This window comes from Mesoplodon mirus (assembly GCF_964341445.2).
Source record: "Mesoplodon mirus genome assembly, chromosome: 5".
Classification (NCBI taxonomy): Eukaryota; Metazoa; Chordata; class Mammalia; order Artiodactyla; family Ziphiidae; genus Mesoplodon; species Mesoplodon mirus.
The window spans coordinates 56,832,477-56,854,872 of NC_138980.1; the positions used below are offsets into that span (position 1 = coordinate 56,832,477).

General features: G+C 50.5%; 3 protein-coding genes across 6 annotated transcripts in view; 2 read left to right on the forward strand and 1 right to left on the reverse strand.

The window, feature by feature from the left end:
• Positions 1-3,230, forward strand: part of TNIP1 (TNFAIP3 interacting protein 1) — a 46,458-nt gene extending 43,228 nt beyond the window's left edge. For 2 of the 3 annotated variants that reach the window (XM_082620880.1, XM_082620882.1), the window contains 2 exons: positions 677-767; positions 2,464-3,230. In XM_082620880.1, coding sequence (XP_082477006.1) covers positions 677-767; positions 2,464-2,498 — 126 coding nt within the window. In that variant the 3' untranslated portion in view covers positions 2,499-3,230. The remainder of the gene's footprint in view (positions 1-676; positions 768-2,463) is intronic. The other variant, XM_082620881.1, reaches the window with a different exon arrangement.
• A 529-nt stretch (positions 3,231-3,759) lies between these two features.
• On the reverse strand, positions 3,760-11,878 carry GPX3 (glutathione peroxidase 3). The gene is made up of 5 exons (XM_082620903.1): positions 11,727-11,878; positions 6,860-7,013; positions 5,779-5,896; positions 5,253-5,352; positions 3,760-4,833 (listed from the first exon to the last, which is right to left on the reverse strand). The coding sequence occupies exons 1-5, from the start codon at positions 11,811-11,813 to the stop codon at positions 4,612-4,614; spliced, it is 681 nt and encodes a 226-aa protein (XP_082477029.1). The 5' UTR covers positions 11,814-11,878; the 3' UTR covers positions 3,760-4,611.
• Positions 11,879-15,723: 3,845 nt separating this feature from the next.
• LOC309804873 (uncharacterized protein) overlaps positions 15,724-22,396 on the forward strand; it is a 57,843-nt gene continuing 51,170 nt past the window's right edge. The window contains exon 1 of one of the 2 annotated variants that reach the window (XM_082622556.1): positions 15,724-15,838. The gene's annotated coding sequence lies outside the window, so the exon portion shown is untranslated. Of the gene's footprint in view, positions 15,839-21,998; positions 22,099-22,396 lie in introns of those variants that run through there. The other variant, XM_082622554.1, reaches the window with a different exon arrangement.

The following is a 22,396-nucleotide window of genomic DNA, read 5'->3' on the forward strand; positions in this document are numbered from 1 at the left end:
TCACTGGTGTAGGACAGAAAAGGCCAAATAAGGGAGTGGGCCCAGAAGGAGGGCTTTCTCCCGCCCACCAGGCCATGGGTACTGGAGTTTGGGTTTGACCTTCTTTATAACCTCCGCATGGAACCAGGTACCAGATCCTCACCATGCATTCTCTCCCTTTGCTTTTCTTTCTCTTTTCCCTCTTCAGTTTCCTTTCCTTTTCTCTTTTATTCCATTTTTTTGGCTGCTTTTTTCTTCTCTTGCTTATCATTCTGTCTCCAAAGACCTGCTGTCACCTGTCCCATCCTCTGCAGTGCCTCTGCCACAGCCCCCTCAGGCACCCCCGCTCTCACCTGGTGACAGCTGCCTTCCATCCAGCTTCTCCCCCATGACCGTTCCTTACATGCATCTTTAAACACTGGAGTGTACTGTGGGGCTTAAGAGATTAGCTCCAGGATTATAGAGACCTGGACTCAAATCAAAGCTTGACCACTTGCCTAACTGGACGACCTTCAACAAGTTGCTTGACCCATCTGAGCCTCAGTTTGCTGACCTGTAAAATGGGGGTGGCAACCTGGGTAGTTGTAAGGATTCAGTTATACTCGATTAATATGAACTTAGTACTATTCTGGCACGGTAGCTGCTACTGTAATTTTCGACTATGGTAATTGATTACTAAGCACCAGTGTTGTTGCAGCCAGAATACACCTGGCGGCTGCCATGTGGAGGGATACAAAATCAGAGCTCCCAAGTGATGGGCTCACCCACGGCCAGGCCTACGGAACCAGGTGAGCATGATCCCCTGGTAATGGGCCCTGTCTTCCATGGGGGGAGATAACTTATCTGCCAGGATCACCCCCGTTTGGGGACGACGATGTTGCTACCTTCTGATCTAGGTGGAGGAGGAGGCCCAGCTTTCTGAAATAGTGTTGAGAAGAAAGGGATGGTGACTGCATCATGAGGGGGTTGAAACCATTCCTTCCTTCATTACAGTTCAGGGTCTAAATGCTGTGTGCTGTACGAGGTTCTGGGGAAGCTCGGATATGGTCCCAGCCCTTATGACCTTACTGTTTAGTGAGGCGGGCAGAGATGAATGGTTAAAATCACACCAGTGGGCATACAGCTGCACTCAAGTGCCCTGAAGGAAGAAGAGCAGGTTTCTATGAGAGCAGATAGCAGAGGGACCTGACCCAGCGTGGGGGCCATGGTGTTTGAGTTGAGACCCTCAGAATGAGTGGCATTAACGAGGTAAAGAGGCAGAAGCCAAGGGTGTTCTTGCAGAGAAAGGACAAATGCAAAGGCCTTGCTGGGAGGGGATGAAGAAATGTGGCCAACTTGAGGATTGAGAGAAGGCCGGTGTGGCTGGAGCCAGGAACAAGGTGGGGAAGGCGGGGACGGGCAAGGCGAGGTCAGGGAGGTTGGTGGGTCCTGGCCGAGAGGGCCTTGCAGGCCACGGCAGGAGGGCTGGTCTTTATCCTACGGATGATGTGCAGTCCTTGGACATTTTAAAATCAGAGTGGCATGGGAATTCCCTGGCGGTCCAGTGGTTAGGACTCTGTGCTTCCACTGCAGGGGACCCAGGTTCGATCCCTGGTCGGGGAACTAAGATCCCACAAGCCCTGCCGTGTGGCCAAAAAAATAAATAAATAAAAAATAAAATAAAATCAGAGCGGCATGAGAGATTAGATTTGCATTTTGTAAAGCTCCCTCTGGCCACGGTGTCCGCCATAAACAGTTGGGGACTGGAGGTCTGTTCGCTAGTCATAAGAGCACCCTGGGCCCTTGGTCACTCCCTCACTTTCTGCGAGGCTCTCGTGGGGCAGAAGGCACTGCCTTGCCTGTGGGGCTTCTGGGAGCAGAATTGCAACTAAGGGGAGCAATAGGGAGGCCAAGTCCATCTCAGCAGTAAGAGGAGTTTTCTAAGGGTCGCATCTGTGCCAGGAGGTCGAGTGCCCCTCTGCAGAAGGAGTGGGAGCAGAGACTACAGGGGGACTTAGAGGGCTGTGGTGTGGAGGATCTCGTGGTTGGAAGGAGGAGGTATTGGGCTGGGCATTTTCTGATGTTTCCCTGCGGAGCCCTAGAGGTTCTGTGGAGCCCCTCGGAGCCTGCTTTGATGAGGGCAGAGGGTGGCCAAGTGGGCAGGACTGTCCCCTCCCCCAGAACTACTCCATTTCTGGGATCTGAAACCAGACTGACTAGGCGCCAGCACCTCCTAGACCTGGGACTTTGAGCAAGTTTTTAAAAACCTCTCTGTGCCCCAGTTCCCTCCCCCCTCATAAAGGGATAATAATCTGTTTGCTTCATAGGGCTGGGCAAGGACTGAATGACAGATATACCTAAGGCATTTAGCCTGGGGCCTGGCACTTGGTGATACCCAACAACCCTCACTGGTTTCTTTCCACTCTTACTATATTGGTTTCCATAGGACTTTGAAACCTGCTGTACCACCTCATCTTCAAATCCTCAAAATTTTTGTTTATTTAGAGCCCACCAAAAATGACCGTGAGGGACCTCAGTGAAACCAGTCCATTGGCTCCACCTTCGTCTTGCAGAGCCAGCTGACTTCAGCTTACTGGAAAACTAGAGGCCATGGGCTCTCCGAGCCTCAGCCACTCGGGAGGCTGAGATGGATGGCCAGCTTGAGCCCTGGCCCCAACCTGAACTGTTTAGAGACTGGGGAGGCTCCATCCAGAAGGCGTCCATCTGGGCCTTTCCTTTGGAGTGACTGGGAAAAACTCACTACTCTGTCACTGGGTGGAGACAAGTGTCATCCGGCCTTGACCTACCATCCTCTGCAGAAACTGCTGGCAGATGTTAATCTCAAGTGGGGTGCAGTCAAGACCCCTTCCTTTCACAACTTCCCCAGAAGTGGTTCAGCAGCCCCTCTGGGGACCACATTCAGTTCATGTGTGTGTTTAATTTTTGCTTCAAGCTCTGCAGTAGCAGGACCTGCCCCACGCACATCCCCTCCCACTCTGAGGAGCTGCGGGAAGAGCGGGTTTGCCTCTGGGAGCAGAAGAGACAGGATGCTGTCCTCCTGGGCCCTCCACTTCTGCCCATGGCAGCCTTGCCAGCACCACTGCAGCCTGGGATGAAGCCCATGCCAGCCACATCGGCTGGGGGGCCCCAGCCTGAAGCTGCCAGGCCCTCAGCTGGAGGCTTGTGGTGCTGGAGGCCCGGTTTGGGGTGGCTATTGATCCCCGGGCAGCTGTTTGCACGAATCTTGGACATAAATCCAAGTTGAAGATTAACATTTTGTGACTGGTATTCTCTTATGCCCTGATTAATGTTCCCCTCCTAGTCAACCAGCGTGCTGCTTTCCTGGCCCCCTCCCTCCGTACCCCATTCCTCCCAGACACCCCCAGGAGCATCACCGTTACTCTTGGTAGATATCCTCTGGGGCCCTGCTCAGAGCCTCCGTGAGGGTCATCCAGGGGCTGGGGGTCAGGCAACCTGGGTTTACATTCTAGTCCTGCCCCTCACTTGTCAGGAGACATTGGGCAAGGCCTGGACCTTCTGCGAGCCAGTTTCTTCATCTGTCACATGAACACCTCACCTGAGCCCTAGCTGCCGTGGAGAACTAACTGTGGGATGAGAGTAGACGTGAGCTGGTTTTATAAACTCCAACTGCCGAGTGAGGAAGCAGAGTGGGCCTAGGTGGAAACCAAAAAGCAAGGGCCCAAAGGTCTCCCTTCATTCCTTTTCTCTTCCTCTTCCTCTTCTCCCTTCCCCCCCACCACGAGGGTGGCCCCATTGAGGAAGCATCACAGTAGGCACAGCTGCTGCAGAAAGGCCTTTACTAGGCAGACGGGTGAGTCTAATGCCAGTGGGTCGGGGTGAGAGGAGAGGGCACATCCCTCAAAGGAGCGGGGGTGGCATCCCTGCCCGGGGGCCTCAGCCTGAATGCACTAAGGGCTGGCCCTTCAGACAGGCTCAAGGGAGGTCCGCCCACAAGGGCTTTGGGCCCCTCCTTCATGGAGATGCCACCCCTGACACGGGGAACATGGCCCTTGCTCTCACATCTGCCTTGGCTACTCTCAGGGAACACTGCGGGGTGGGGTAGGGGGCTTGGCAGGGCCCTCAGGAAGGAGGGAGGCTGTGTGATGGAGAGGAGGGAGGTCGGGCAGTGTGGCAGGCCCAGAAACTTTTGGACACTTGAGGGGTGGTGTTTGGAGGTGGTGGGAGGTGCTGGCTCCAGGGGTTGAGGTCCAGGTTAGAGTGGAACAGTTGAATCTAGAGCTGGTTTTTTTCTTTGGGCTCAGCAGGAAGTGAATTGTCATTGGAACAGAGAACTGGAAAGAGGGGAGTTACTCTCTGGCACTCTCCACGGCACACAGCTGTCGCCACACACACGGTACACGTTCCTGGGTATTCGTGCAGGTCAGCCCATGGGGCCGTACACTTACGTGTGTGCACACACCTGGTCACACACAGCTGTAGGCATGCGTGCAAACACCCATGTGCACAGCAGTACAGACACAATTGTATGCACACGTTCGTGTCAAGCTGAGGCCTTGCGTAATCGTAAGGGGTTTAGTGCGGGAGTATGGTGTGGGTGGAGAAATGGATTCCTTCCTGAACAGAGTCCTCCCCAGCCCCTGCGTGGTGGACATGGGGTGGGGTGGGCCTCAGTTACTTCCCCTTGGCCTCCAGGGTGGCCCGGCGCCGCATGTAGGTCAGGATGTCCATCTTGACAGTGTTGACCGAGGTGCGGTGGTGCCAGCGCATGATGGGAGCGCCATCTGGCCCCACCAGGAACTTCTCAAAGTTCCAGCGGATGTCATGGACCTTCATGGGATCCCAGAAGAGCCGGCCCGATGAGCCCAGGAGCTCCGAGGTAGGAGGACAGGAGTTCTGGAGCAGAGATGAGAATAGAGTCAACCCTGCTTGGGACCCCTCCCACCCTCTTATCTTGCCTCCTTCCCAGGACTTCTTGGAGGAAGGAGAATAGCCTGGCACTGAGAAAAGAGCACCAGTTTGGGAGTTAGAAAACTGAATCCCAGAACCAGTTTTGGCTCTAGCAGATTGTGAGACCCTAATCTTGTCCCTTCTGGGGCCCATCTGTAAAATGGGTTGATGAGACCCTAGGGTTTGCAAAGCCCTCTAGTTGGAATAATAATCAGATGCCAAGAAATTCCCCAAGAGCCCAGGAGCAGAGGAGGGTTGCACAGGCCTTGTCTTTATGTGGGCTGGAGCCAGGAGCGGCTGCAGCCTGGTCCAGAGCCAGCATCAGCTGGGCAGAGAGGCTCTGATAGAGGTGGCTGTGTACTCACCTTCAGGAATGTGTAGAACTTCTGTTCTTTCTCCCCGTTCACATCCCCTTTCTCAAAGAGCTGGAAATTGGGGACGAAGCCCCCACCTGGTCGGACATGCCTAAGAGCAATGTTTTTATGTGGGTCCCAGGGAAATGGGCACAGGGCTCAGAAATGAAGGGACAGAACAGGGGAGGGGGTGTTGGGAGTCTGGATTTTATTCTACAGTGGGCAGTGGGAGCCAGCGAATATTGAATGGGCACAGGCGTAATGTGGGTCTAGTCTTTTTCCAGTTTGGTACCTTCTCAATAACCCCTGCCCTCCACATGTACTCCCCTTCCCCCTCCCCGGTCATGTGCTCACAACCATCGTCCCTGTCTCTGTCCCTCTCCTGGCCCCTCTTCCACTCGTTCCACTAAACGGGGTTCCTGGAAGGGGAGAGTAGTTCTTGGAGGCTGATAAATATCCATCATGAGTAGGGGCCGCTGCAAGAGGTGCCTGGAGGCTAGGCTGGGGCGCTTTCTCAGGACACTGAGTTAGCACTCACTTGAGAGTGGCTAGGATCTCCGAGTTCTCTCCTGGTTCCTGTTTTCCGAATTGGTTGCAGGGGAAGCCCAGAATGACCAGACCAAATGGTGCAAGTTCTTCCTGTAGTGCATTCAGTTCTGGGCCAGGGAGAGAGAGAGCAGAGACCGGGGTAGCCTGATGAGGAGCCCTCCCTCCTGTGTACCACTCCACCTGCTCACCCATTGTACAGCTGAAATCACTGAGGCCTGACAGGGGAAGGGACTTGCCCAAGATAATCCACTGAGGCCTGACAGGGGAAGGGACTTGCCCAAGATAATCCACTGAGTGTGGCAATGCTGGGATTCAAGTCCCATGCTATGGATTCCAATCTGGATAGGTTGGAGGTTTGGGGGAAAAGAGAGCAATATGGTTCATCAAATGAGTAATCACTCAGTCACCCACTGCCAAGGTCCAATGATTGCCAGGCAGAACATTCAGGTTGCCCTAGGTCAGGTTGCCCTTGCCTCCCTCAAACCCCACCCCACCCCCCAAAGCATTTTCTTGTGGGTGCTTTCAGATGCCTTTCGCCTGTCTGTTCCCTCAGGCTCTTGACTCTGACCCAGCTAAGGAGAAAGAAGTGAGGATACCAAGGATCATGAAACCTGGGTGCAACACCTGGTTCTGTCACTAACACCTGTACTCTGGGGACTCAGGCCAGTTGCCTGCTTTCCAGGGGCCAGGAGAAGCACTAAGGCAGATGGGGCTGAGGACAGGTGAGGAATTCTCAGCAAGACAAAGCTATTATTTCTTACTCCAATGAAAGGACACTCCAGGCACAAACCCAATCTCCTCCCTCCTTCTGCTTTTAGAGCAGTTGAGGCGCCCAGGGATGAAGGATAACTGAGAATCTTCCAGAACATATTTGAAGGTGATCAGACCTCAGGCTTATATAATCATTTTCAAAGAACCATGGAACACAGTAGGATTAAGATACGGGGTTTGGAATCTCATGATCACAGTCACCCCTTCCCCCTTGCATGGGGAAAGCTCCTGTGATTGGAATGTGCCCAATCGGCAGAAACAGCCCCAAATCAAGCAGGGGAAGAGGGATGGGCTCTTACCAATGTACTGGCTCGTCAGGCCTCAGTAGCTGGCCACGTTGACAAAGAGGATGTATTTGCCAGCGTACTGCTTAAAGGGGATGTACTCCTCCCCGTCAATGGCGAGGGCTCCATACTCATAGATGGTGCTGCTCACACCAGCATGGCAGTCCATCTGGAAGAGAAGACCAGTGCCGGGGAGTGGTTAGAGCTGGAAGGGAACTTAGACTCCACCATTTTCAAGATAACAGGGAGAGGTGGAACTGATTTGCCCAAGTGGTCTTGACTTGCCCAAGACCACTCCAAGAATTAGAGCCAGACTAGAAGTGAGGTCTCCTAATTCCTTGTACAAGACAATAATTTTGAAAACACTTAATAAGCTGGTGGGTGCTATGGAAACTTGGAGAAATACTTACTTTGGTCATTACTTCTGCATCACATGTCAATTTATAAACAGTCACTGGGCAGGCTCTGAGGGAGACTCCCCCAATGCTGGTGTTGTGTTATTGGATGGGCTGGTGGAGACGGGGAGGCTATTGCAATAATGCAGGCAAGTGGTGATGAGAGCCTGAACTAGACCATCGCGAAGGAAGAACTGAACAGAAATGAGGAAGCAGCAGTATGGACAGTGGTGATTCAGAGGTTCCCGATCTGGGGGACTGGAAAACTGAGCCTGTTAGAAATAGGGAAGTAGGATAGTAGCCAGGAATGGGGCAAGGCCTGCCATGAGGATTAAATGGGATGGTCAGGGTAAAGCCCCACTGCCTGGCGTAGATTCAATGTTCCCTGTGGGCGAGCAGCTGTGACGATGACCATTATACCTTCCTCTGCCCAAGCTGTTCCACGGTCAGCCTCCAGAACTAGTAGAGAGAGCGTTAAATGGGCTGCAAGTTGGGGAACCTGGATTCCATGACCAGCTCCGCCACTAACTCCCCATGTGGTCTTGGGCTAGCCCTTTCTCTTCTGTGGGCCTCAGTTTCCTCATTTATAAAATGAGAACCTTGAACTGGATCAGCTGTTCTCAACCACCATGGCTTGACAGCGTCACTCTTAGTGGGAGAGGAGGGGATGGATTGCTGCCGGCAAGCGGGATGCTGCATTTACCCCACTCTACCCCATCTCATCTCTGCCATTTTTTTGGTACAGACTACAAAAATCTGGGTCGACTCTTGAAAGAGTGTCATGGCATCACTACCATAATTAGCAGCTGGGCAGGTAGTCCTGGCCTGGACATCTGAGAGGAGATGAGAAGACAATAAACAAATCGAATGCAAACTAGCATTATAGACCAGAGAGACAGAGCCAGGTGGTTGGAGTTAGAGAAGCAAATTCACGCCCTCTCTTCCCACCAATCCTGGAAGACTTGCTGTTGCAGCCAGTTACACCTCTGCCCAACTGCGTGAAGAGAGCCATCTGGGCTGGCAGGGCGTGGCCCCAGCAGGGTGTAAAAATGCAGGCTCTGTCTTGAAGACTCCGTAGCCTGCTGAGCCAGGGGAGCTGGAACTCCCTCCGCGCGGCCATTCCCTGACAGCTGCAAGCTCTCTTCTTGGCTCCGGTACAAATTCCCTGCTACACGTGAGTCTAATATTCCATGCCCCGTGACTTCTGGTGGCTGCTGGAGGCCGGCCTGAGACCTAAGCTTGACATTCCTTCAGCCCCTGGGCTTCGTGGGCCCCAGCTGGGGTCAGCTCCACCTCAAAATACAAACAGCCAGGGCACAACAAACACACCCTAGCTGGCCACAGAGTTCTAGCAGCCAGAAGGAAAGGCCTCCCACCTGCCTCTCTACTCCACCCCAGTCTGAAAACAAACCGTGAAATGGGGAGAAAAAAAGCCAAGAGGTTGTCTAAATAATGGAAACTTGTAAACAGCGGGAGGATCAGCTTCTGAAACCAGTTTCAGGGTGGGAATCTCCTCTCATTAGATTTGAGTCCTTGCTGGCTGTGTGGCCCTGGGCAAGTCACGTTCAGTCTGAGCCTCCGTCTGCTGACGGGAGAGGATAATACCACCTGCCTCCCAAAATGGCTGCGAGAATTTACTAGCAGGTCAAAACTGTCTTGCAAGCCTCTTAGAAAGAAATCTGTACCCGCCCCCTGCCCCACCCACCCATCAGGGGATAGGGTAAAGGGCCCTGACGCTCCTACCTTATTGTGAAGAGGGCTTTGCTGTTCCCCAGCCAGTCTGAAGAAGATGATGCACTGGGCAGGGTGTTTACAGGAGAAGGGATGGATGTGTGACAAAGCCTCCATCCTTTCTACTGGGCCAGTGAAGCCAGTGCTGTGAGTTCCGACCGAGAGGGGTCAGAGAGCGCCTATGGTGGGGGAAGCCATGGCCTGCATTCACCACTGAGCACACGTCCAGTCCTTACGGAAGCCCCCTCCCCTTTTCTGGGCCCATGGAGTCCCAGAACCCTGCACCTTAACCCGGATGTCAGAGGAGTTGTGCGTGGCGGTGGGGAGAGGGAGTGAGGGTCCCTCTATCCTCCCACAATTGCACAAGACAGGAGAGTTTCGATGGCTTGAGAGTTGGAGGGGGGACCCTGCCAGGACCCCAGCTGGCTTGGGTTGCTGGTCCTGTGTCTTTCTCCTCACCCACCTGCCCACTCCCATCAGTGTGAAAGTGTGAGAGGAGAGCTGGACTGGGGGCAGGAGACCTGAGTTCTGGGCCTGGCTGGGCCTCTGATTCTGTGTGAGGACTCCTGTCCCTTCTCTGGGGCTCTGGCTCCTCAGCTGTGAGGCGGGGTCAGATTCAGTGCTGTCTTGAGGGCTCTTCAGCCCTGACTGTCAGCCGGTGGTTCCATGATTCTCTCTGCCTGCTTTAGTCACCTAGAAACCAGCGGTTACTAGGATCCCACGCACGTCAGCGGTTGTTATTCTCTCTAGCCTCTGCAAAGTCCTTTTGTAGAGGAAAGACAGGGAGGCTGGGCAGCCTTAAACTGGACTGGAGAGGGGACACGGCAAGGAAAGGAGGATTCCCTTTGTTACCCAGCCCCTCCCTTTGAATTGGGAGGAGGCAAACATCCCTTTGGGGCTCTCACCCTTTGTCCATCCCATTCTCCACCTGCCCCTTGCCCCATTGCTTGGCCCTGGAGTTGGGGTAGGATAAGTGGTTGAGTCCTAGAACCTAGGGCCATGACATTTCAGCTCTCTCAGGACCTGGAGGAGAAATAGGCACACCCAGACTGTCATTAGCTAGCAATTCCTAGCTGGTTGTATCTGATATGATCATACCTCACCCTAAGACTTTTCTAGATCATACCCATCCTGTTTTCTCTGAATCCATCTACTCCCCAGAGTTCTACAGAGAACACATGGCTATGATGAGTTATTCCTGGGATCCATGTTCTTACCACCAGCCTTCTTGAAGCAGGGCCCATCTTCCCTTCTCTGCTTCTCCCCAAGCTGAGGTTATAGGACTCCAAGATACTGCCCTACCCATGGTCTACCCTCACTCCTACTCCACACCCCAATATTGAAATTCAGTACCATCCCTGCCCTGGAAAATACCTTCTGAGTTGGAGATTATGAACAGGACTGGATACAAAGCCAGAGGCTTAGAGGAAGTGGCCTCATAACCATCCAGTCTCAAGGCTGACTCCAAGCAGGGACAGACTGATTGGAATTTAGGCTGAGGACAGGACAGGGGATAGAAACAGACAGAAGGAACCTTGTGTTTGGAGTGGGCTTCCTGAACAGTAGATATGCTTTTGGAAACAGAATCATGGAGTTATAAGATCTTAGAATTAAGATCTGGAAGATTTGAGAAACACAGAAGTGCAAAGCTTCTTCAGCTTATACAAATGTGTGTGTGTGTGTGTGTGTGTGTGTGTGTGTGTGTGTGTGTGTGTGTGTACTGGGTTGCTGGAAACATACATCTCTCTCTTTGGGTCTATGCCTGGCTTCTGCCTCCCCACCCTGGGGAAGAGGAGAGATCTACATAGCCCACTTTGGCGTATACTGTCCAAAGAGATAAGCATGTGTGGTCACCCCTGCTCCTGGCCTCAGCATCTCCACTCTAGCTAAGGGCCACACACTCTGCTGGGGATAGACTAAGGCTCAGGAGAATTCTGTCTCTCCTATCGAGCTGGCAGTCCCCAGCTTTCTCCAACTACTAGGTTTGCTCAGGCCAAGATGGGCAGTGGGTTGTGGGTAGTGAGGCTGCCCCCAAACAGGAGACACGTCAGAGAACAGCGTGTGGATTTTGCAGCTTCTCCAAGCATCCCCTCTGAAATCATCAGCCTCATTGTGCCCTGTCCTCCCACCTGCTACAGGTGGAGAAACTGAGGTCCACAAAGGAAAAGGGAGTCTAGTCAGCATCCTGGGCATTCTGTGCTGCCAGCTCAGAGCTCCTTCTGTCACAGACCTCTGCGTCTTCTACCAGTATCCCAGAATTCTACCTGCGTTTATGCTTGGGCTAGACGGGGACCACACAGCTGCGTGTTCCTTCCCTTTCACCTTGCCTGCCATTCTCCCTGGGAACCTCTGCAGCCAACCCAGACCCTGAGTCTCCAGGCCATTTTCTGTGCCCCCCCACCCGCTTCAGGCCCCACTGGAGGGGAATATCTCAGAAACAGACAGTGACTTGGAGGTAGCAAGACGACCCGGAGGTAGCCGTGGGGATGAAAGTGTGGACCGGGAGAGAAGACCCTTCCTCCCTCATTCATTCTGCCCACCCGGGGCACCCAGGTCTCCAACAGATGGAACCGCGAAGAGTCTGACGACGGTCTGGGTATGCTGAAGAGGGAGGCAACGGGAGTTAGAGCGTCTCTCGCACCTAGGTGTCACCCTACTGGTGGGGAGCCCGGGAAGAAGGGTGCCTTACCACCGAGAGATGGACACCTGCGGACCACGTTCGATCCCCCGGCCACCCATCCCCGAGGCTCACTCACCTTCGACTTCTCCTGTCCTCGGCTCGGCGGAACGAAGCCGGCCAGGAGCAGGGAGAGAAGGCAGGATGCCCGGAAAAGCCGGGCCATGGTGGGCGGGGGCCGCGTCTCGGACTCGCCGGAGACGCTGTCTGATCCCCGGCCACAGTCCGTCTGAGGTGTCGTCCGCTCTCATCCACCTTTCAAGCCCTCAGCGATGACCAATCCGCGGCCGGGCCGGAGTCCTTGCAGCCAATCGCAGGGCATCTGGCATTTCAGGGGCGGACACAACTTACCCTCCGCTTCTCCCCCTCCCCAGGCCCTGGGCGACAGTGACATAAGCAAGTCTGGACAGAGAGATGGGAGCCAGTTCCTTGTGAGCCCGTGAGGCGGGACCCTCTTCTTTAGACTCTAAAGTGCTAGAAAAGGCAGGCACAATGTCCTCAGCACAGCCGGGGAAAGGGCTTTGAAAAGCACCTTTTCAACCGAAGCATCAACCGAAGAGTTGATGGCACCCCCAAGGTGTTCCCTGTTCCCTCCTGCCTCCATTCTGGTTGAAGGGATATTAAGGACCTAAAATGTCAGCAAGATCTGAAGTGAGACTTCCAGGAACATTTATTTACTCTATGTAGGTTTAGTGCTTAAAAAGCAGAGTGAATGCCCTCCCTAGAATTTTGAATGCAGCCCTCTCCTGGGAAAAACATTGGGATTCCTCAGCTGGTTTGAGAGCAGAAAATACATTTTCTCCCTGTGTAGTCTTGAACATGTTGCTTTCCCTCTCTGGGCCTCAGTTTCCCCAACTGTGTAATGATGGGATTGGTTGATGCTCTCTAAGTCCCTTCTGGTTCTGGCTAGATGACTTGTTTCTAAAAATAAGTTACAGGGCTTCCCTGGTGGCGCAGTGGTTGAGAGTCTGCCTGCCGATGCAGGGGACACGGGTTCGTGCCCAGGTCCGGGAAGATCCCACATGCCGCGGAGTGGCTGGGCCCGTGAGCCATGTCCGCTGGGCCTGCGCGTCTGGAGCCTGTGCTCCGCAACGGGAGAGGCCACAGCAGTGAGGGGCCTGCGTACCGCAAAAATAAATAAATAAATAAAATAAGTGACAGACCTAGACCAGGAGTCGCTTGAGAGTAGGGACCATAATCACCAGCTGGCACAGGGCCTAGAACACAACATGTGCTTAATATTTGCAGCATTAATCAATCCATGACTTCGTTTCTCTGCTTCAAGATGCTGATGATCGGTTCAGGGAGCTCTAGGTCTGTGCTGTCTACGTATGATTCTCTCCACCGATAGGGGAATGCATTGGGATCAGTGCTTCCCAAATCAGACTACCAGCCACCTGAGAAGATTTTCATACAGATTCCCAGGTCCCTCTTCAGGATCAGTACATTAGAATCTCTAGCGGCAGAGGCTGGGGTTCCACCTTCAGACATGTTCCAAAGGTGATTCTGAGGCAGGTGATTCTCTGTCTTCTGATGGAGAAGTGATTTGAGATACCATGCCTTTACTATGATTTAAGATAGTATTGTCCCCATGGGAAGTTGGAAGGTCTGTCTCAATCCCACATTCTCTGTGAAGCCTTCCTTACCTCAAACCACAGCCTGTTGAAGTGAAGGGAGTGTTGAAGGCCAGGAATTCTTTAAACGAGTTAAAGCACAGAAGCATTTGAACGGTGGCTGACACAGAGTATGTAGTCAATAAATGCTATTTATTCAACCACCTCATTTTGCTGAAGCCTAGAGACGGGGAACAATTTACTCAAGTTCCCAAAGCAAACTGATGGCAGAGAGGGTACCAGAATCCAGGTCTAGACTCCATTCTCAGGCCCTCTTGACTTTGTTCTGGTGTCTCCTGAAGGTCATATTTAACCAAAGATACAAACATCTGTATACATATCAGTTTGTCAGAAATCCATTGTTCATTAGCATCAGCAGGCATCTAGGATCCCTCAAAATATGTGCCTAGGGGCTTCCCTGGTGGCACAGTGTTTGAGAGTCCGCCTGTTGATGCAGGGGACACGGGTTCGTGCCCCGGTCTGGGAAGATCCCACATGCCGCGGAGCGGCTGGGCCTGTGAGCCATGGCCGCTGAGCCTGCGCGTCCGGAGCCTGTGCTCCGCATTGGGAGAGGCCACAACAGTGAGAGGCCCGCGTACCGCAAAAAAAAAAAAAAAAATGTGCCTAGCATCATGTCAACACGATGAAAGATGTCAAAAAGGTTTCTGGAGTTACAATCTCTGCCTTCGAAGTGTGTCCAACAGAGCCAGGATGAGGGTGAGGCAAGTGCAGAGCTGGCACCCACGAGCGAGTGCCTCCTTAAATGGTGCAGCCTGAGTGCCTGACTTGCCTCACCCTAGTCCTAGCCCTAGTGTTTCGTTTCTCTGGGGGAGACAAGAAGGAGTCAGAGCCTGAGGCTTGCAGTGGGGCCACAGACAAGTTACCTTCTTTCTCTGGGCCTCAGTTGGTCAATCTGTTAGACAAGAGTCTTTGACAATCTCTCCATGGTGGTCTCTGTGCCTCTACAGTTCCAAGGGTCTAAGGAAGACCTGTGCTGCCCCAGACTCGGGAGTACTGATCTCATGGACAGTGGGCTGGGAGGTTGAGGGAGCATGGCCTGCCGTTGGGTTGGGCTTCCATGCTGCAGACTGCTTTCAGAGGAGGTCTGAGCCTCAGTACAAAGATCATGAAGACAAGGTTGAAAACAACACTTGCCAGTCTTTTCATCATCAGCCTTTCTAGTACATTTGGTTGATCTGTTCCCAGGAACCCTATGTTTTGAAAGATGTTATTCTCCACCAGGATGTTTCCCCTTGCCCTCAGGTTAAAGTCCAAATTCCTTAGCGCTTCAGACAGTATCCTCCAAATCCAGCCGCTTCCTCATCTTTTGCCACACTCTTCTTATTCTCTCTACCCAGCTGTACTGGACTGTTCTCCAGTTCTTCCAACATGCTCTTCTCTCTCACCTCCAGGTCTTGTCTATGTTGCTGAGTTCTGTCTGGAACTCTCCATGTTCTCTCTCTTTTACTGGTTCTTTCCTACCGTTTTCAGATTTCAGCATCATGTCAACACCATGGAAAGAGTTTTATTCAGGTCCCCTCGTTTTATTCTATTATAGTTCCTAGAGTATTTGAATTTTCCACATCAAGCCTTTGTTGTACTTTACCAGCATTTCTTGTTTGTCTGTTTTCTACAGCAAATCATAAGGTCCACAAAGGCTGCATTCTTACCACTTTGCAGAGGGCTTAATACACAGTAGATGCTCAGTAACTATCTATTAAATAAACAAATGCCAAATAAAGCACGATTTGGTAAATGGAATAAGCAGATCTTCAGGTCAGCATGTGCTGTCAAATTTGAGCCCAGGAAACTGGTCTGATTCCAGCTGCTAGTAAGATTTGAGACGTGTGAGTTTGTCAGAGGAAAGTAGATGATTTCATCTGGGTTTCAGGAAAGGAAGGGTGGAGACAGATACTCTAGAGGAATCATAAGCCAGTTTTGTTTCCAGCCTGAGAACATGCCCTACTGCATCCCAGATAAGTGGGCACCCAGTACCTCTTTACTCTCTCTTTTATAGACATATCTGGGGAGCTCCCTATCTACCTGCTTGGTGGGTGGATGGGGACTGTAGATGATTAAAAGGAGGTTTTAAAAAAGTGCTGATGCTCTGCATCTTCGAGGAAGATAGAACATGAGTTAATAAATAAGAAGGGCGTAAAAAGCGAAAACAATGGAAGGCAGCCCTATCAGTGCTGAGTAAGCACTGGACTCAGTGACGGAGTCAGCCAGCCCAACTGTTGGGTCCAGATGGCAGTGGCAGAAGGGAGGCTCAGCCCCACCACTTCAGTGCCAACTCAAATGGTGGCCCTGTTTTGCAATCAAGACAGGATTGCAGAACCTAGGTGGGGCCCTGAAGCTGCTGGTTTCCTAAATAATTGGCAGGTGCTGTCTTAGAGCTAGCCAGGGGACAGGAAAAGAGGTGGCTAGAGCCTTTGCTTTTCAAACCAGTGCCTTCCAAACTCTGGGCCTCCGTTTCCTCATCTATGGAATAAAGAGTTGGGCAAGTTGACCTCAAAGGCCAACCTTTTGGATAATAAGAGGAGCAGCCAGCATTCACCCAACATCCTATATGTACCAGGTACTGCCTTAGATTTATTAACTTTTGGAAAAATCCCTGTAACTTCATGAGGTAGCTAACATTATTATCCCCATTTTAGAGATGAAGAAAGTAACACATAGGTTAAATCACTTCGCTTAAGGTCATGCAGCTGGTAGGTGGCAAAACCAGGATTCTGACCCAGATGTCCTGTTTCCAGAGTCCTTGTCATTATCTGTAAGCCTGCGCTGTTCAACATGGCAGCCAATAGCTGGATGTGGCTTGTGAGCACTTGGAATGTGGCTAGTCCAAACTGAGATGTGCTGTGAATGTAAAATACACACTGGTTTTTGAAGACTTAGTAAGAAAAAAAGAATGTAAAAATATCTCAATACATTTTTATATCATTACGTGTTGAAACGTTAATATTTTTATATATTGGCTTAAAGAAACTATATTCTTGAAATTAATTTCACCTCTTTCTTTTTAGTTTGTAAAATGTGACCAATAGAAAAATTTAAATTACATTCACAACTGACATTATATTTCTATTGGATCATGCTGGGTTTAAGCTGTATATTTAAGCTATATAATAAACCTATGAGTTATTACAGCAATAGGTTACAGAACAAATCAACCAAGGGAAAAGGTGCATGCGACAAAGACTGGGTGAAATCAGGCACAAGCTTCCAAGAGGCCTCTCCCAGTTGAGTCACACAGGCTGTACTTAATTCCTCTAGCAACAAAGTGTGACAACACATGTAAAGTGTCCACCAGGGAGACCCATTAGACTCAGTGCTCAGTTTTTACTGGGGGCTGGCCATGTAGGCATCCTCTGCCTAGCATGTACCAAGATGCCAGACTCCCAGAAGGAAAGCAGGAATTCAGCACAAGCCACACTGTTTGTCCAAATAGTTTAGGCATAGTGCGCCACTCTTATCAGTTCTGGGAACGGTGGAAATCCTCCTGAAATCAAAGTCGCTGAACATCAACCCAGGGCCAGTTGTGCAAGCAGATCTTTCTAAGCATAGCAATCTCAGGCTTGCATGTTAACCCTTTTCCTCAGATCTTGCAGTTAAACTTCAGCAGGACCTGGCCTGGCAAATACTAGGTTTATTGAACGTACCTGAAATGGAGTTAATGACTCTCACTTCGTCTAATGCCCACTTCGTTGGAGGGAGAATTATAAAAAAGGGGAAGAGTCCCTAGAAACTATCTCATTCAACTCTCCTCTCATTTGAGAGGCTGAGGTTCCAAGAGGCTGAGTGATTTGTCCAGGGACTCACAGCAAAGACAGGCATCTGCAAGGGTCATACCTATGCTGGATACAATTCCAAGCTTTCAGACAAAATGTCCCTTCCCTTCTCTTAGAACCTAAAACATGTACACTTGTCCCCATTTCTTAGTAGTAGGGAGTCCTACCTATGTCTCTGCTGGCCTCATTTTTCCTGCACTCCATCCTCTCTATGTTGTTGTTTGGCTGGGAGACTACTGTGCTGGAGTAGCAATAATGACCTTCATAAACAGTCACTAAACAGTGGACAGCCCACAGTCTGCTTCCTCTGGTTAGCTGACAATGCACAAAACCAATGAGGACTAGTGGGAACTAATAAACTCTAGAGTAGGACAACCAGATGGAGTGGGTAGTCCATCACCCCTCCTCCCTCACTTCTCCCAACATGACCGCAGATAACAAATGGCCAGGTCTGGTCCACATCATTGTCACCCCTTCCCCAACTCAGAGGTTCATGTCAAGGGTATACTTGAGAAAGTTTTGGACTGAGAATCTGGAGTCCTGATCCTATCTCCGTAGGTGCCATAGGCTAGTCCCATCTCTCTGAGCCCTGATGTCCCCAACTCTGAAACAAAGAAGTTAGAATTCTGAGGTTTTGTCCATCCTAGTGAGTCTCTGACTGTGCAGTGTCTCATGAACTGACCCCAGGAAGGAGTCCCTGAGGACAAATGGAGTGGTGGCCTGGAGAATCTGCCTAGTCGGGTTGGGTTACAGGGTGAGGGTAGACTGTGGGTAAAGCATGTTGCCTCCCCCTTTGTGGCTACCATCACTGTCACCCTCAAGCAGTTATTTTGAGTTTTAGATGAGCCAGGACACTTAGTTCAGAGTCTGCCTGATACCACCCCCATCCACATTCCCTGTATGATGAAGAGGTTGGGCCTGATGTCTCTGGGGCCCTAAACTTGTTCAGATGCACTCTACCGCCACCTGGCTAGGTAACTTCTGCTGAAGTAGATTCACCTTTCTGGGGCTTGACCTTCCTTAGCTGTTAAGTGGGGTCAATAATTTCTGCCCTGACTGCTCTGTAAGCCTTTTAGGAGGCTCTGGTGGAGTATTAGAGCTGCAAGATGCTAGAATATGGACTCCAGAAAGGACTGAGAAATTATAACTTTTTCTTCCAATTAATTCTTTGTCTCCAAAGCCATGCCTTGTCCATGTCTTTTCCTCATATTAATGAGCTCTTAACACTTACTAGGGGCTTCCCTGGTGGCGCAGTGGTTGAGAGTCTGCCTGCCGATGCAGGGGACACGGGTTCGTGCCCCGGTCCGGGAGGATCACACATGCCGCGGAGCGGCTGGGCCCGTGAGCCATGGCCGCTGAGCCTGTGCGTCCGGAGCCTGTGCACTGTAACGGGAAAGGCCACAACAGTGAGAGGCCTGCGTACCGCATAAAAACAAACAAACAAACAAACAAACAACTTACTAAACTGAGTGTTAATTAATTCAACAGGTGTTTCTTAAGCATCTACTATGTACTATGCACTGTGCCAACTGTTGAGGATTCTATGATTCAGGGAGAACAAGACGTGATTCCTGCCCTCCAGGAGCTCACGGTCTGGTGCAGGGACAACAGCAAACTGGCTACACAGGGTGACAGATACTCTTGAAAGAGAAAATGCAGCACAAAGAGAGGCACCTCACCTGGATTCGTGGGAGCAGGGCTGGCTTCCAGGTGGAAGTAACTAGTGACTGAGAAGGAGCAAGAGTTAGCTGGGTGAGAGACATGAAAGAAGTAGCGAAAAAGAGATTGTGTTTGGGGCTAAAAGAACCACTAGATCAAGGGTCAAGTGGGCCCCTTCCAACTTTGATACGCAGGTTTTTCATGGCTGAAGCAGAGAGTTCAAGGTGAAAAGTGACAAGAGGTAAGGCTGGAGAGGTAAATAAGGGCAGATGGAGATAGGCTTTCGCAGCCTTGGACTTTATTTTGAGGACAATAGACAGAAGAAAACTCCCCGCTCCATCATTTTGTTTTGCTATTCTTTTATTACTTTCCACAATTTTAAGTGCTCCCATTCATTTATTTATCTACCTACTATGGTCTATCCCATTCTCCTTCCACCTAGAATGTAAGCAGCATGATGTCAGAGACTATGTCTTATTCTCTGCTGTAACTCCAGCCCTAGAAAAGTACCAGGCACACACAGAGGGTATTTAATTAATAGTTATTTAAGAATGAATGAGTGAATGAATGAATGAGAAATAGAAAGGGTAGACATAGATTTGGGAGTGTCCCTTAATCCTTGTACTTTGCCTTTATTTAGGCAGAATCTTGTGTACAACAGTCTGATCTGTTCTCATCCAGAGGTCAACAAAGAGGAGGAATGTGAGGTTTCAGGACTGTGTAATACTCTGAGAAGATGTCCTGCTCTTCCCACGTGCACACCACACGTTCTTTTCTTTTTTTTTACATATTAGAGCTTTTTTTTTTTAATAATTGAAATATGTTTGACATATAATGTTGTACCCACCCTGTTCTACCTCCCCATTTACACAGAATAGCTAAGATTAACTGGGTGCCTTCTATGGGCTAGGCTCTGTTCTAAGTGATCTAAACAGACTAATTTATTTAATCCTCATAACAACCCTATAAAATACATATAAATTTAAAATTGAGGAAACTGGGGGATAGAGAGGTTAGCAACCCAAGCTAGTAAGTAGTGGAGACAAGGTTCCAGCTCAGACAGTCTGGCTCCAGGGCCTGATACTCTCCACATTTATTGCACGCTGTTCTGAGTCCAGAGAGTGAAGGGGACTTGCCTAAAGTCCCCTTCGGTAACTTACACCCAAAATTTACCCCACGGTAACTTACACAATGATCTCTGATCATTAAGCCACTGGAAGAGTCATATTGAGGGCAACAATAAGCCAAAGAGTAAAGTATCTTGGCCTCTCCCTTTCTACATCCTCCCTCCACCCCCAAATCCTGTGGGCTATTTACTAAAAGCAGAGAGGCTAGGGTGTGGCCTTGTGGTAAGTGCCAAGGCTGGCTGGCTGGCCCTACAGTGGGCCGCCCTCCTCAGGGCAAGCCTGACTGCCTCTCCCATCAGCCCAGGCAGCAGAAGCACAGTCAGAGGGGCCGGAAGTGCCCGGGGGTGGGGTGGGGGGCTAGTTGGGGCAGGACTGGGGCAGGAGATTAGAAAGTGAAAAGGGCAGGGACCAGAGTTAGGGAGAAGGGATGGGGTGGAGAGGGAAAAAGGGAAAGACAAATGTGTGTTTTGTTTTTTTAACATCTTTATTGGAGTATAATTGCTTTACAATGGTGTGTTAGTTGCTGCTGTATAACAAAGTGAATCAGCTATACTATACATATATTCCCCATATCCCCTCCCTCTTGCGTCTCCCTCCCACCCTCCCTATCCCACCCCTCTAGGTGGTCACAAAGCACGGAGCTGATCTCCCTGTGCTATGTGGCTGCTTCCCACTAGCTATCTATTTTACATTTGGTAGTGTATATATGTCCATGCCACTCTCTCACTTCATCCCAGCTTACCCTTCCCCCTCCCTGTGTCCTCAAGTCCAGACAAGTGTGTTTTAAATACCCACTGTGTGTGCCAAACACAGTGCTAGAGACCTTCCCATACCTCCTGCAGGGAGGGCCCTGTCATTACCCCCATATTATAGGGAGGAAACTGGGACTCAGAGGGATGGATTACCTGCCCAAAGTTACGGGGTGTATCTATTGTGAAAATGTATCTTCCTTCCATTATAGAAGATAGGAAAGGAATGACAGAAGAAAGGAAAGAGTGGGGGAGTGGGGAGAAAGGAGGAGGAAGTGAGGTGTGGGTGTCTTGGCACTCTGCCCCCAGCAAGGGCAACGGGCCCAGAGTTGTCCTTGCATCCCAGAAGGCTCACTGGGAGAATGTTTATGAGAAACCTCAACATTGAGAAGGAGCGTGACCTCCCAGCCTGTCTGTCCCTGCCCCGTGACCACTTCTGGCTATAAACAGCCTGTTTATTAACCCCAGGAAACTGGCTCCTCTGCCACTTAGCTTTATCTCCTGGAATGGTCGGGCTTGGAGAGCAGGGGCTGCCTGGCCAAGAGTTTCCAGACGGGGAGGAGCAGCTGCTAGGAACTTGATGATCCTTAAGGAACTGTGCCAAAAGCAGCCACAGACAGTCCCCACTGTGTCTGCATTCCACCCCCTTGCAGACTTGCTCAAGGCATCATGGTGGGTTAATAGGCTGGAAAAGCCCTTGACCCAGTGGTTGCCACTTTAAGGGAATTACAGTTTGATTCACTCATTATCTTCCCTAATGATCCCCATCATTAGATCAATGTGGTGACACCAAATGAAATCATGGCTATAAAGGCACTTGGCAAAATGAACACCCCCAGCCCCCAGTCCAGCACCTGAGAAGTTGTTCCCTCACCCAGCCCCTTATACCTCCCCCATCTCTCTGACCCCCATTCAATCGCTTATGCGATGTTGTCCTAACACTCACCCACTACATGCTTACCACTACACACTAAGTCTTGGCTGTGAAATGAGGGTTATAATTGTATTGACCTACTAGGTTGCTGGAGGAATCAAATGAGATACTTTCTATAAAGTTTAGCGCCACTGCCGGCACCTCTCTGTGCTCAGTGTTAGCAACATCTATTGCCAGGCGTCTCTTGAAAAATTCCATAAAAGGCCTCCCACAATGTTCTTGTAAGTAACCTGGAGTAGGAATATTTTTGAATGGGGGACAAGAGATGAGGCAGCAACTGGCTGGGATTGGAACAGGAGGAAGTGGACTTCACTGGTAGCTTGAAGGACTGAAATGAGAACACGAAGAATGCTGGAATTTCTGGGAAAGGGAGGGCATATGCAAACACAAGAATTGGATGAAAAGTCATAGGACATTTACAACTCAGGAAAGAACAGAACAAACACCGGCTCATTCCAAGGCTAGTGGTGGGACATGGTGACCTTTCCAGGACACAGGAGCTTGTGGCTATAATTGAAAGGTGTTGAAAGCTAGCTGAGCTCACAGGGCTCATCCTGCTGGTTGCCTCTGCAGAGTCGGTGAGTGCTGTGATTCCCCCCTCCACTTTGCACTTCCAGAAACCTCTCCCAGTGTTCCCAATAATATTTTCCTACCCCCCATAGCCTTGGAATATGTCCCCATCTCTTCCATTCTCTCTTATTCCCATTGAATCTATATATTTTTTAATACTTTTATTCACATAAGTCATTATGATTGCATTCTTCTTATAAAATTAAAACCTGGCAACTAAGGCTAAAATCCCATTTCACCCCTCTTGCTCTTCATTTTTTAAAATTAATTTTTATTGGAGTACAGTTGTTTTACAATGTTGTGTTA